Source organism: Pelodiscus sinensis, chromosome 31 (genome assembly GCF_049634645.1).
Source record: "Pelodiscus sinensis isolate JC-2024 chromosome 31, ASM4963464v1, whole genome shotgun sequence".
In the NCBI taxonomy this organism is placed as follows: Eukaryota; Metazoa; Chordata; order Testudines; family Trionychidae; genus Pelodiscus; species Pelodiscus sinensis.
In genome coordinates this window covers 8,956,744-8,971,607 of record NC_134741.1, presented here as the reverse complement: position 1 = coordinate 8,971,607, position 14,864 = coordinate 8,956,744, and the positions used below count along the sequence as shown (strand labels likewise).

Sequence of the window (14,864 nt, the reverse complement as noted above, 5' to 3'; positions counted from 1 at the left end):
TCAGCCTTTCACCTGGGAACCTCCTGTCCCTCAACGCCTAGAGGCCAAGGAGTGAGTTGGTCATGAAGACTCAATTCCCTTTTTGTCCCCCAGCTAGTCTCCCCAGGACAGAAGTGAAGAACAGCAATGGGACCTTTCAGGAGAAGGTTGCATGGACTGTGTTGCTGGGAAAATTGGAAGAATTATGACTCCAGGCCTGTTAGAGCTGAGACTCACTAGCCAGAACTTATCAGCAGTAAATGAAATACAATCACATGGAATTGTTTCTGTCCAGGTGTGAGACGGGGCAGTTCCAGGTTCCGGAAGAGATTTCTCTTGAGCTAGAAGAACAAGTCAGAGGTTTCTCCCAGAAAACGATTGCTCTGTCGGAGACTCTGAGGGAGTTCAAAGGTACCTAGAAGGGATGGCGGAGGGGAAAGTAGTTCAAGTATCTGAGACCACTGAATCTGGCCTATGAAGCCAACCTTCCCCTGCCTCAATTCCCACATGGAGAATGACGGTCCCATCACACTGCTCTCCTTAGAGACACTGAGCGAACAGATCCAACTGCTTGCAGATAGCCAGGGGTTTGCAAACTCTGAACCTCCCATTCAGAGATCAAAATGGCTAAAGTTACTGTGATGGCCACGTGTTCCGCCACCACAGCTCCACGTTATAATAAGAGGCAGTAAGTGAATGAGAAACCAAGTGGGAGAGTGTGAGGAGGGAAGAGTAAATCTCACTTACAGCTTCTCTCCTGGGACAGGTTGCGGGGATGTTGGTTCCATTGCTGGGAGGTGCCCGAGTGAGAGAGAGAATGAAAGTTTCAGACTTTCATACTCAATTCCTGAGTGTGTCTCTGTCTGGTCTCTGATACAATTGAAATGCAGAGTTCAGAGTGGGACATTGTTATAAATAGGAGAGCCTGGAATCTCACCTCTCTTATCCCTTCCCCCACCAGACACTCTGCCCTCTGCACTGGAGAGAGCAAGAGGAAAATCCTTGGGAGCTTTCAGACAGGGTGAGTTTGCAGGTGGAGATTCTTTAAATGATGAGAAAATTCCAGTGAAAACATCTTCATGGGATTGTCATTGAAGTTACCAACCAAACCCAGTGACCATGGTGCACACAGCCCTATACCTCACCCACTGATCTGTGAGAAGCCCCAGGGGCGCTGCATGGAGACCTGCAAACACTTTGAGAAACAGTGATCTATGAGGTATGATGCTAAATGGGTGAAGTTAAAGCACACAATGGACAGCACCTTCAAGCTCAGATTACACTGCTCAGTCAGTTTCAATATGGGGTTGATTTCCAGCAATAAATAGTCTGTGAGCTGCCTTGCTTCCTCTATATCAGTTCGTTCAAGGCAAGAAACTGCTGGATCCCCAAGGGCTGTTACATCTAGTGCAGGCCTGGGTAAAATACAGCCCATGGGTCGGATCCACCCTACCAAGCCATTGGATCCAGCCCACAGATGCCACTCCCCATCTCAAGTCACTCAGAAAGCTACTGTGAGCCTGGAGGGGAGGAGGGAAGGCTTCAGGTGCTGCTTCCACCCCCAGGACAATCTCATTGGCCAGTTTCTGGACAGAAACAAAGCACCGTGCCCCCTCCCCTCTTGGTCATAATTATTCACACACCCACATGGCCCTGCAGCCTGTGAGAGGGTTGGGCAGGCTCCCTGCCTTCCTGAGGTGCTTGGCCTCTGGCCAGGAGTCACTCAGATAAGTCTCCTGTCCAGAGCTTGCCTCTGCCACCCCAACCTCTCCCTTCCCCTCCTAATCTCTGCTCCCCACTCCTGTCCCGCACTCTGCATACCCAAACTCTGTCCTCCTCCTGCAGCTATATATGCAAGAGCTCTCACTGGTCAGAAACCCACGGTCCCTTATTTGTCCACAAATGAACAAAGAACTGGTGGATTCTCCATCTCTTGATGTCTTCAAGTTACTGGGGGACTTTCTAGAAAATACACTGGGAAAACAGAGCTTTGTGCCTGGGTAACTGGACTACGTGTAATGGCTTGTGCCACTGAGGGGGTCAGACTGCATGACTGAGGATATCTTCTGATCCCATTAATTCATGAATTTTAAGATCTCACCCTGGAAACACTCAGCACACATGTTTAATAATAAGCATCTGAATGGTGGTGTTACCTTCACTGACTCTGTGTTGTGGAAAGGGTTTATAACGTCTCTGTCAGATGAGAGAGCAAAGTTTGTGCTGCAAATCCATGAATGAAGACTAAGGGTTTCAAATACAACAGTCTACATTTAGCCTATGTCCATATTCAAGCAGATGAATATGTGGCTTGTTATAAGAAACACTGGGTGCTGAGAACTAAATCCCATTGTGGCAGAGGCAGTAATGTTGTAACTCATGCCAGGTACAGACAGAAATAAATATGGATTTGGGATCTAACTCCTGTGTGCTGTTTATGGCATATCTAGACTAAAACTTTTGCCCACAATGGCAGAGTCTGGGCAGAATGGGGATGTGGAAAGGATTAAAGCCCCTTTTGAAATGTCTCCCTCTTCTCCCCCTGCCAGGCTGCAGAACACCCATGTTTGTCTCCAGCTCAGCCCCCGGCCTGCAGAGCCAGGGACAGGAGATGGCCGTGGCGGAGCCTGTGAGCTTCGAGGAGGTGGCTGTGTGTTTCTCTGAGAAGGAATGGGCTCTGCTGGACCCAGGCCAGAGAGCCCTCTACAGGGATGTGATGCAGGAGAATTATGAGGCTGTGAACTGGCTGAGTAAGGATTCCTGTCCCTTTGGGTAACAGCAGCTGGATGGGGTCTGGAGCATCTGGGTTGGGTTTGGTTCAGGGTTATTCATTGCCTCTGCCTCCAATGTCAGGAGTATCTGCCCCAGTAGTCCTGGCTCCTCTGTGAAAGACTCTCCCCTCGGCGCTCCCTCCCAGGGAAAGCAGGTTCAGGTCTCATTCCACTTCCCCCCTATCTTGCCCATCTTGTGCTTTGACCAGAGGTGTGAGTGGAAGGGCTCAGGCAGGAACAGCAGGTACCAGAGGTCTGGGTCTGGGTCTGTCTGCTGTTAGTGGCTGCAGGGTCCCCTTGTGGCAGTGTGCGCAGGCACTGGAAGGAGAGTGCGGTTGCCAGAGTCCTTCCCTGCCTGTAGCTAATCTCTGTGACATGCTGGTACTTGTCAGTGGGAGGGGCTGGATGCTGGCGCTGAGGGAGGGTGGATGAGGCAGTTCACGCTCTGTGAGTATTTTGTCCGAGGTAGCTCTGTAGTAGAGAAACGTGAGCAGAGCTCTCGATGCATTTCAGGCACAGGCTGGGTCTCCTTTCAAAAGTTCAGCTTCATTCTCTCTGGGGCTCACTTGTCTCTCTGTGCAGTGGAGATAAATCATGTCACCTGTCTTGTATTTTTATATCATCAGATAGGAACTTTTTCTTCCTGTGTGAATGTCTGGGTTCATGCTCAGGAGACCTGTGTTCAGTTTTCTGCCTGTCAAAGTCCTCCTGTGTGACCTTGATCAAGTCCCTTAGACTCTCTGTGTGCGGTCAGCTCTCTCTTTACTAGCTTTTATAGAGTGTCCCTGTTTCCAGGGCTGGGCAGGATACTTACACTAAAGAGGGGTGATGCTTAGCTCCATATGAGCACTGCAATAGCACAGTGTGGTCCTGATTTAAACCAGAGTTCCCAGGTGCTGCTGTGATTGATAATTTTGCTTCCTGCAGTGACTGCAGTGCCATAGGAGTTGCTACTAGCACCACAGAGCGTTGATATGGCTGTTCAGGGCTTCTGGAGCCTTGATGCCAGCGGCACTGGCAGAACGTGAAGCTTATCCATGCAGCACACCACAGGGTTGCCGCTAAGAAAGACCCAGGCTCCATTCGGAGGCTAAGGCACTCGGCCAGATTTATTGTGAAAGGAGCAGGGTGCTAGTGTCCCAGCACCTCAGGCACAAGTATAGTGAGACTTGTCCCTACCCAATAATGGTACCAGCTCAGTCAGCAGCTAGAACACTGCCCCTCAGCCAGTATCAACATGCCCCTCCTGTGGCTTCTCCTCTCATATTGACCAAAATAAAATGCATGTTGCGTTCCATGTGTTGCTACCCCACTTGGCCTTCTGCCTGTTTGTTTGAACAAAACATGCATATCCATTATCCCCTCATCCCGCTCTTGTGCACAAGGGTCAGTGAGCTATCTGTTAGGACTGTGTGTTTGCAGTTCCTGCAGAGAGTGTTGAGTTGATTGCCTTCCTCCTGCTCAGGAATGTGATTTCTTGGTTAGTTGATAGCAGTGCTCCACCATTCTGCCAAAGCCTGGCTTGTTTTAGTTCCAAAATAATGGACATAAACAAGATAATCCTAGTCATCAGACCAGAATTTTCCTATTGACTTGTCACACAGCACACTTCGCACAAGCTTTCTTGCGATTGTGTGACAGTGATAGCACAATGATCTCTATTGTGGCTCTTCCGAACACTAAATGCAGGTCCGAGAAGGGGTGGAGGCAAAGCTGAGGGGAAGGCGCTCACAAGGTGCAAATGTGGTAGATTCTGTGCCTCCTTGGAGCGGCCCCAAATCAAAGGCCAGGCTCACTAGAAGAGGCAGACTGGGAAACCACACAAAGGCTGCTGCTGGCAGAATAGAACCGAGGCTACAGACGGGGAGCTGAGTAACAGCCACAAGCATCAGAGAAGCAGCACGGCCCAGCTCCACCCTGGCTGGTTGCTGGAGAAGCCCAGCGCCACCCTGGGCAGCTGCGGGAAAGGCAACTGTTGTAGGCAGCTAGCAAGGCCCACCCAGACACAGGTAGTCGGGAGCATAGGCAGGGCCTGAAGCAGCCTGCCAAGGATTCACTTAGCTGCTCAGACAACTTCCTCTGCCTCTTTCTGGCCCAAGTAGAACATCTGAGCCAAAGAGCAGGGGGAGCCCAGCCCACCAGCCAGGAGTTTTGTGGACAGAGCCTTGGGGAGCTAGAGCTAGTCCTTCTTCTCCCAAGTCCTAATGACCTGGCATGTGGCCGCTATAGTCTGAGCCCTGTCTGGGGGCCTTGGTGTCAGACATGCCAGCCCTCCCTAGAGCTCCCCTTGTGAGCAGTGTGTTCCTGTCCTGCCCTGAGATACTGGGGATGAGGGGGATGGAATGGGCTTTGAGGGGGACTGAATTGTACCCTAGAGAGTGCAGCAGAGTGCTCAGCTCCCCTGGGGAAAGAGCTGGGCCATTCTCAAGGTGGGGGGAGGGGATGCGCCTTTCCTGCAGGTGTGCGTGTGTGTTCTGGGCTCTTGGAAAGGAGCCTCTCTGGATGGGTGACTCAGATCCTGACTCTGGAAGCAGTAATGGCAGAGACCTTAATGAGCAAGATCAGCACTTGATTAATTACTCTGCAAACAGGATTTCCACTCTCTGAAGTTCATGTGATCTCCTGGGTGGAGCGAGAGGAGGAGTTGCAGGTCCCAGATCACCAGAGCTGTGAGGAAGGGGAGATCATCAGTGGCATCCACACAGGTGAGCAATCAGTTAAATTGCCTCAGAAACCAACTTATAGCAGGTGTTAGGTGTGTGTTTTCATGAAGTCTGTCTGATTCTTTAGCCTGTCTTCAACTTGAGCCGGAGCATGGTGGATGAGGAAAGGCTGAGTTTTCTCTTCTGTGGAAGAGTTGTGAAGAAGGAGGGTGAACTCATCTCATGATAATTCAATCATTATTTGAGCGTGTGTCCCCTTTTCTATTCCTCTTTTAGAGTTTTCTTTCAGCTCATCATAGACAATAACTCCTGTCTGGATTATTTCTCTATCCCAACAGGTGATGGGATGCTGACTGAGAACTATGATCTTGTGCAGCAGGAGGGATCGGAGCAAGTGTCTCCATGTGGGATGTTACTGGGAAGACCTGAAGGGCATGTTTCCCAGATACGTGAGCAGGGAGAGACTTGTGAGAGTCAGCATAGCCCAGAAAGGCAGCATGGAAATCATCCAGGAGAGGGACAAGATAAATCCAGTCACAGGAGCCGAGGGGAGAAAAGAAACACAGAAACCATTCAACAGAAAATCCCCTATCAACAGTCACCCTGCACTTGTAGTGACTGTGAAACTCCTATTGAACATCAAAGAGCCCACACAGGAGAGAAGCCCTTCAAGTGCTCTGACTCTGGGAAAAGCTTCAGTCAGCACTTGCACTTTACGAACCATCAGATACTACATATGAGAGAGACACGCCATAACTGCTCTGACTGTGGGAAAAGCTTCAGTAGAAGCGATCACCTTGTAAGACATAGGAGGACCCACACAGGAGACAAACCTTTCAATTGCTCGGACTGTGGGAAAAGCTTTCTGAGGAGCTCACACCTTGTTACACATAGGAGAGCCCATACAGGGGAGAAACCCTTCAACTGCTCTGACTGTGGGAAAAGCTTCCGACAGAATTCACACCTTGTTAACCATAGGAAGACCCACTCAGGAGACAAACCTTTCAATTGCTCTGAGTGTGGGAAAAGCTTCAGTAGAAGCGAACACCTTGTAAGACATAGGAGGAGCCACACAGGGGAGAAACCTTTCAATTGCTTTGACTGCGGGAAAAGCTTCAATGAGAAGTCACACCTTGTTAGACATAGGAGAACCCACACAGGAGAGAAACCTTTCAATTGCTCTGACTGTGGGAAAAGCTTCAGGAAGAGGTCAAACCTTGTTCTCCATAGGAGAACTCACACAGGAGAGAAACCTTTCAATTGCTTCGACTGCGGGAGATGCTTCCGTCAGAAGTCACAGCTTGTTAGACATAGAACAACCCACACAGGAGAGAAACCTTTCCCTTGCTCTGACTGCGAGAAAAGTTTCAGTACAAGTTCAGTGCTTGTTACCCATCGGAGGACCCACACAGGGGAAAAACCTTTCAATTGCTCTGACTGTGGGGAAAAGCTTCAGTAGACGTTCACACCTTATTAGACATAGGAGAACCCACACGTGAGAGCTACCCTTTACCTGCTCTGACTGCATAGTCGGTGCTCCTGCCTTACTAACTATGAGATAAAACATACAAGAGAGTCGCCTCATAACAGCTTTGATTGCAGACAAGGCTTCAAACACAGGTCAGACTTTAACATAAGAATGGCCATACTGGGTCAGACCAAAGGTCCATCTAGCGTAGTATCCTTTCTTCCAACAGTGGCCAGTACCAGGTGCCCCAGAGGCAGTGGACTGAAGATGATGATCAAGCAATTTTGTCTCCTGCCATCCTTCTCCAGCCTTTGACAAACAGAGGCGAGGGGCACCATACCTTACCCCCTCGCCTATACCCTTTTATGGACCTAATCTCCATGATTTTATGTAGCTCTTTTTTAACCCCTGTTACAGTCCTAGCCTTCACAGCCTTCTCTGGCAAGGAGTACCACAAGTTGACTGTGTACTGTGTGAAGAACTTTCTATTATTAGTTTTAAACCTGCTACCCATTAATTTCATTTGGTGCCCTCTAGTTCTTATATTCTGGGAACAAGTAAATAGTTTTTCTTTATTCACCCTCTCCCCACCACTCATGATTTTATATACCTCTGTCATATCCCCCTCAGTCCCTTCTTTCTGAACTGAAAAGTCTCAGTCTCTTTAGCCTCTCCTCATATGGGACCCATTCCAAACCTCTAATCATTTTAGTTGCTCTTTTCTGAACTATTTTAATGCCAAAATATCTTTTTTGAGGTGAGGAGACCACATCTCTACCCAGTATTCAGGATAGGAGCGTGCTGTAGATTTATATACGGGCAGTAAGATATTCTTCATCTTATTTTCTGTCCCGTTTTTAATAATTCCTAACATCCTATTTGGTTTTTTGACTGCCGCTGCACACTGTGGGCATTTTCAGAGAACTATGCACGATAACTCCAAGATCTCTTTCCTGATTAGTTGTAGCTAAATTAGCCCCCATCATATTGTATGTATACTTAGGTTTATTTTTTCCAATATGCATAATTTTACACTTATCCACATTACATTTCATTTGCCATTTTATTGTCCAGTCACTCAGTTTGGTGAGATCTTTTTTTGAAGTTCTTCATAGCCTGCTTTGGTTTTGACTATCTTGAACAGTTTAGTAACATCCGCAAACTTGGCTACCTCACTGCTCACCCATTTCTCTAAATCATTTATTAAGTTGAATAGGATTGGTTCTAGGACTGACTCTGGGGGAACACCACTGGTTACACCTCTCCATTCTGAAAATTTACCATTTATTCCTACCCTTTGTTTCCTGTCTTTTAACCATTTCTCAATCCATGGAAGGATCTTCCTGGTTATCCCATGATAACTTAATTTACACAAGAGCCTTTTGTGATGGACCTTGTTAAAGGCTTTTTTGGAAATCTAAGTACACTGTATGTACTCGATTTCCCCCTTGTTCACGTGTGTGTTAAACATAAGACAATCTACAGACGAGAGAGAACTATTCAGCTGCTTTGACTGTGGGGAAAGCTTCAGTCAGAGCTCAACTCTTGTTAGCCATTGGAGAACCTACAGTGGGAAAAAACCTAGAACCTGAGTTCCTTGTAAGCTATGTGTCCAGGTGGCTGTGCCTCAGCCTATTAAATGCCATATGAGCTTATAGGGCTTTGGTGGGGAGAGATACCTCTATCCACTGGTCTCAACCCCAGCCCAGTCCTGCTGTGGCCAGAGGACAGTTGGCTATCCCATGGCCCCAGGCCCAGAGTTACCATGGCAGGGAGAGGTGGGTCTCCCTCCTCCCCCTTCATGGTAACAGGTGTGCTGGGGCAGCGAGAGCTCGTGGGAGACTTTTCTCCTTGATGTAGCCTTTCAGTGGCCTACATGTCAGTCCCCTCCATCTTTAAGATCACAGCCCCAGCTAGAGCTTTCAACCAGTAGTCCTAAGATTTTCCATCCATGAGTAGAGTGAGTTTTTTCTTGTGCACAAAGAGTGACATCCCGTGTGCTTGTTCAGATGTGTGCCTACGTGGCACCCATGAGTTATTGAGAGTTTTACACACACACATGCAATTTAAATTATGGAAGAAATATACTAAACCAAAGGATAATTAACAAGGTGCGTGACCCTGCACACATGCACCCTGAAAATGTACCAGCTTGGCACCCAGTCTCATTCCCACCCAGCCTTGCTCTACTGTTCCTGCATCCATGAGCTCCCCATCTCCTGCACCCCCACCCTGTGCACCCTTTGCCACCAGCCCTGCATTGTGCCCCTAACTTCTGCAGTGTCCCCTTCATCCCAACCGCTGCACTTTCCTCCCAGTCTAATCTAGTCATAGGCTGTGTCTAGACTGGCCAGTTTTTCTGGAAAATCAGCCGCTTTTCTGGAAAAACTTGCCAGCTGTCTACACTGGCCGCTTGAATTTCCGCAAAAGCACTGACTTCCTACTGTAAGAAATCAGTGCTTTTTGTGGAAATACTATGCTGTTCCTGTTTGGGCAAAAGTCCCTTTTGCACAAAAGGGCCAGTGTAGACAGGGACTTTTTTGCGGAAAACAAATAGCTATCGCAAAAATGGCAATCGGGGCTTTTTTGCGGAAAAGCGCATCTAGATTGACCACGGAAGCTTTTCCACAAAAAGTGCTTTTGCGGAAAAGCGTTCGTGCCAATCTAGACGCTCTGTTCCGAAAATGCTTTTAATGGAAAACTTTTAATGGAAAGCATTTCCGGAAAAGCATGCCGGTCTACACGTAGCCATAGTGTAGTAATTTGTAAAGGATAAAAAATGAATGCACTATCCCTACTCCTTGATTCTAAAACTCATTCTGCAGCTGCAAGTTAATGACATTCAGAAGATGACTTTAGGGATATCACCAGAAAACTATCCAGCTCTTTTTCTTCAGACCACATTACTTCACTGTATATAGGACATAATCTAATTATAGATTATATTTTGTATAGTATCTGCATGGTTTAGACACCTGTCAATCATAGAAAAGTCCCTTTAATATGTCATCAGTTGCATATTGATTTAAGCATCAATAGAAGATAATCAACAGCATTAAAGTTTTAGTTGCCTCTACACAGTGCACGTTTGTGAGAGTGAGAGAAATAACTTCCACAGGCACAAAAATAATCATTGGCACAATCAACACTATTGATGTGATTGATGCCTTCACAAATGACAAGAATATTGAGGGTCAGAGAGAATTGTTCTTGACATGATTTAGGCTGTTAAATATGAACAGGGCGCAGAACATTTCTCTAGTCATTTGCCATCTATTTTATCCCTCAGATAACCTGCAGATTTACCTTTTGAGATCCCAAGGTGGAGATCTTTAATTAAGTGGAATTAGAACCAGACCTCTACCACATGGCCCCGGTCTCTAGAACAGCCAGTCCCTCACCACTCTGGGTCCTTTGCTTTGGCCTTGGCTGCTGGAGTAGCTGCTGGAGTGAGCCCCCCCACTGCCTGTGATGCCGCTGTGGCTCAGACTCTGGCCAAGTCTGTCAAAGCATGTAGTACTCACAACACAGCTACGGCTGGAGCAGGCCCCCATTGTGGCTCTGGCTCTGGCCCTGGCCCTGCCACTGTCCAGGACCGCTAGAATAAGCACTGTCTGCCACACAGCCCACCCTGTGTGGCTCTGCTTTGGAGGTGGGTGGGCCTCAGCCTTAGAGGGAACCCTACTCTCCACACTGCAAACTTCTATCCTCAGAGCCAGACCTCACACCTTCTCCAACTCTTTGCCCCAACCCTAAGTCCCTTCCCACAATCCAAATCCCCTGGGCCTCACTCTGGCCACATGAGCTAACTTTTTTGTACCAATACAGAGATTGTGTGTCACACATTCCCTCCCAGTGGGTACCCTGTCACGCAGTCGGGCTGAGCCCAAGCTGTGTCCTGGAATCCCTGAAAAACAAATCCTAATATCCTGTTTCTAATTGTCCAGCAGAGGCCCTTTTATTACTGAAACCCAGCCCCTTAATTAACAGAAGCATCACCACCTCAGCTAAGGTCTATGAGTAGAGTCCTTGATTAACACAAGCCTCGCCTTCTCCAGGCTGAGGCTCCTCATTGAGGGGTTTGAATCAACAGAAACACAGCCTTCCAGGCTAAGGTCCCGCAAGAAATGTCTTTACTTAGCAAGTGCACAGCCTTCTCGGCTCAAGACCAATGACAGGGAACTTTTAATGTGGGCTAGCAAAGGGGTCGGCCCCTGGGTTGGAGGTAGCGGGACCCAGGCCCTCTTCCTCCACTGGGTCCCAAATCAGAGCCCTAAGCGCAGGGAAACAGTCCACTGACCGGGTTGGTACGAACGAGCCAAAACTCACCAACCCCCACTGGGCCATTCAAGTATTCCCTCCCTGAGCCACTTTCTTCTATGCAGCAGCTGCCCTACCAGGCTGGAGCCACCGAAGAACTCAGTGCCCGTGATGCCACCAGGAGCCCATTGGTGGCTTGTACCTCCAAGAGGCTCTGAAGGAGAGTCTCAGACAAGGACACCTGTGAGACTCTCCCCTGGGCATCCCCACAAGGGCCTCTACATTGCCCTCTGTGCCTCTTCCCCCCACCCACCCACCTTTCCCCTGCTCTCCCTTCCCACTTTCCTCTCCCCCTGCCCCTGCCAGTAAAACAAACTTGACTTTTCCCTGCTGAAAGAACAGACTGTGGTTTTCATGTGGGGAATGTAGAAGTGGGGGGGGGGGGGCTGGGTAAAGAACCTGGGAGGGAGTGGGAGGCTAGTGCAGAGGTGAGGAAGGGAGAGGTGGGGCTCAAAGATGGGGCTGGAACTGGCGCCTGCCTCTGGTGGCCCCACTGCTTCATGGGTGGGGGCCTCAGCAGCCATGGAATGGCTCCAGGGGAAGAAGCCAGAGGAGCAGGGGCAGCTGCAGGCTCAGCGGGAACTGGAGCAGGAGTGAGTTTGGGTTGGGGAGGGCCAGCTGCCAGGCCACTGAAGCAGACAACCAAGCAGTTGGCAGCAGCACTATGTGCCGAGCACATGATCCAGGCCACCTGGAAATATTTAACCTTTGTGGCTTGGGTGCCTCCTCCCTGCAGGGTGCCTTGGGATAGCCACTGTGGCAGCAGGAATTTGGACATCAAGTCACCCCATTGGGAACAATGGAGGGAAGAGAAGAGTTTCCCTGCTATTGGAGAAAGCAGGCCAGGCCAAGGCCCTTTTAGCCACTGGGTCGGTGCAGGCTGGAGCATCCCCCCACCAGTTCTCTGGCCTACCTGCAAAGCTCTCAGCCTTCTCTTGTTTCTGCTTCCCTGTCCATAGCAGGCAGCTAAACAAGGGCAAGTCACCAAACCAAACAGCCCTGTGGCTAGTATGGGGCTTGAAACCACAACCTTGGTGTTATTAGCACCATGCTCTAACCAACTGCACTCACCAGCCTACAGAAACCTACCTCGTAAGTAGCCCTTTCAGGGGGGCATCACAGGCAGCTGCAGGGATGTCTCTGCAGCTGCTAAGGGCTCTTCCCTGGCAGGGACACTAGTGACTCACTGTGATGTGGGCTGGCTAGTCCAGATGCTTTGAGGTTTGGTCGAGGTGGCTGGTGGCCGGCATGGCGAACTGAGACCCAGGGCAAAGAGGCAGCTGGAATCTCTTGCTGCTAGCACCTTTCCTCCCGGCTTCTTCCCTGTCAGCAGCAGCCACAGCCCCTTTCAACCACATGGTCAGGCCAGGAAGGGAGGCAGGAATGGGGCCAAGTAGCGAGTCAGTCTGAGGAAGGCAGGAAAATCTCGTCTTGCCTTGCAGGGCCGCTGGCAACAGCTTCTCTCTTGTGTGCTGCTGAGGAGAAAAATGCACTGAGAGGGACCATAAAAACCAATTTAGATGAGCGCTTAGAGGTGGGCACCTGTTAGCGCCATGGGGGCAAGAGTTGGAGTCTTGCAGCTGCTGGAACCACACACGAGAACATCAGGGGAAGCAGCAAGCTCCAGCCAGATGTAAGTTCCAGGGCCCATCCGAACCAGAGACTGAGCTCCAGGTGTGTCAGACACCCATCAGGAGGCACAAAATTCTCTCTAGAGAGCCTGTGGAAAAGGAAGTCAAAGCACAGGAACTGGAAGGGCTTACACTTGTCAGAAAAGAGCGTAGCTGTTGCACAAGAAGCCCTGTCTTCTGACACCGTACTGTTAATCTCCTTGCGCAAGAGTAGGTGGGCGGTATGGATGCTCTGAGGATTCTTGTGCAAGAACAGCCATTCTTGAGCAAGAGCCCTCCAGTGTACACATAGCCTTTGTGTGTTAGGCAAATGTGAGAACCACTACGCCACAGAAACACCTATAAATCCATTTTCTGATGGACTTCAACTTGGACAAATATTCCACAAGGTTCTCCAATAGGTTCTTGGCCTCACTCATCTCTCTTCCCCAGGCTGGCACCAAGACTCTTGGTCACTGAGGGCAAAAAAAAGACTTGTCAGGCAGTGGCGAACACTTGGCTCCTGATGCCCTGTAATGGGGTATGAGAAGGCTTTTTGGTTCCCAAACTGGCTAGCTCAGTTGGTAGAACATGAGACTCTTAATCTCAGGGTCATAGGTTCAAGCCCTATTCTGGGCGATGCCCTTCTTCAAGTCATGTTCTCAGTTTGCAAACAATTTAGTCTCTTCTTTCACTAGGGTTTTAGAAAGAAAAAGTGTAGTCCTGGGGTTCAGCTTTAGGAGAACCAAAGAGAGAACAATTTCCATCTTCTGAGGAGAAGGGAAGAGGATTTTCTTCTCCTCAGTTCTAGCCACATCAACCCAGGGAGGAGAAAAAATAACCCTCTGCCCGCTGATTGTCCCCGTCAGCTTCTGTAGCTTCACCTCCTTCCACAGCAGCTCCAGCTTTGAGCTACAAATCTCAAGGGGCTGGTGAGGAAATGAGGAGCTGGCAGCTCGGGTTAGTGGCTTCCCTGAGAACAAGAGGTGGAGTGTTCACAAGGTGCATTCCCCTCCCCTGCAGAGCAGGGTGATGGAAAGAGCCAGGAACAGAACAGTCAGCCAAGTTCCCGCCCCATTGAGTTATATTTCTGTGGTGTAGTGGTTATCACATTTGTTTAACATGCAAAAGGTCCCTGGTTCAAAACCAGGCAGAAATACTGGTTTTCCTCTTATTGCTGCTCCCCTGGGTGCCCAGGTACGTAAAGCTGCTGCTGACCAGCCTGTACCTGGGATGAGCCCAACTCCCCACGTGACAAAGGAGGGAACAGAACAGTCAGCCAAGAGCTAGGAACAGAACAATCAGCCAAGTTCCACCCCCACCAGTGTGTGTTTCTGTGGTATAGTGGTCATCATGGTTACCCGACATACCAAAGGTTTCTAGTTTAAAACCAGGTAGAAACACAGGGTCTTCCCCTATTGCAGTTCCCCTTGGTGGCCAGGTAAGTGCAGCTCCTGCTGCCAGGCCTGTGTCTGAGATGAGCCCAAATCCCATGTGACAGGGGAGTGACATCAGCTGAGAATGCCCCTTGGTGCCAGCCTGGGGAAGCCAGATGGGTCAGGCTGGAGGCTTGTGGCTTGGCCTCCCCTGCCCTTGGGGGTTGGCTCTTCCTGCTGTCTCCCTTGTGTGACTGGCACAAAGAGGAAATGAGGCAGGAATGGGGCAGAGGAGGGAAGCCAAGCTGAGGGGGGCAGGGCACGAGCTCAGCACCTCTATGGGATTCAGTGGGGTGAGCAGAGCCCCTCCCCTCCGTTCTGCCAAAGCCTGTGGGGTGGGGCCGACTGTAGGGAGGCAGAGTCCTGTGCCTGTCCCAGGGAATCCCAGGGATGCTTCTTTCAGCCCAGGAGAAGAAGTCGGAAGGAAACCAAGTAAAGCAGGTCCCCGTGGGCATGAACTGGGGCACCAGTTTGGCCCAGTTGAGTGAAGGGTGGTTGGTTCAGGTCCCATGGTGTCAAGGGCAGCGCTCAGGACTCTGAATCCTGCAATCTGAGGCCCCATTCCTGCCTCCCTTCCTGGGCTGACCCAGTGGTTGAAAGGGGCTGCGGCTGCTGCT

General features: G+C 49.8%; 2 protein-coding genes and 1 non-coding gene across 4 annotated transcripts in view; 2 read left to right on the top strand and 1 right to left on the bottom strand.

Moving 5' to 3' along the window:
- Nucleotides 1–14,864, top strand: part of LOC142821523 (zinc finger protein RFP-like) — a 219,526-nt gene that overhangs the window by 6,061 nt on the left and 198,601 nt on the right. The window contains exons 5-9 of one of the 2 annotated variants that reach the window (XM_075912689.1): nucleotides 275–390; nucleotides 941–1,000; nucleotides 2,529–2,729; nucleotides 5,342–5,455; nucleotides 5,752–7,958. The exons of the other annotated variant lie outside the window; for it this stretch is intronic. Coding sequence (XP_075768804.1) covers nucleotides 275–390; nucleotides 941–1,000; nucleotides 2,529–2,729; nucleotides 5,342–5,455; nucleotides 5,752–6,872 — 1,612 coding nt within the window. The 3' untranslated portion in view covers nucleotides 6,873–7,958. Of the gene's footprint in view, nucleotides 1–274; nucleotides 391–940; nucleotides 1,001–2,528; nucleotides 2,730–5,341; nucleotides 5,456–5,751; nucleotides 7,959–14,864 lie in introns of those variants that run through there. 2 annotated transcript variants of the gene reach the window in all.
- LOC142821521 (uncharacterized) overlaps nucleotides 1–14,864 on the bottom strand; it is a 414,847-nt gene that overhangs the window by 379,281 nt on the left and 20,702 nt on the right.
- TRNAV-AAC (transfer RNA valine (anticodon AAC)) lies at nucleotides 13,898–13,970 on the top strand. The gene has a single exon. It is a non-coding gene; the product is annotated as a tRNA-Val (tRNA).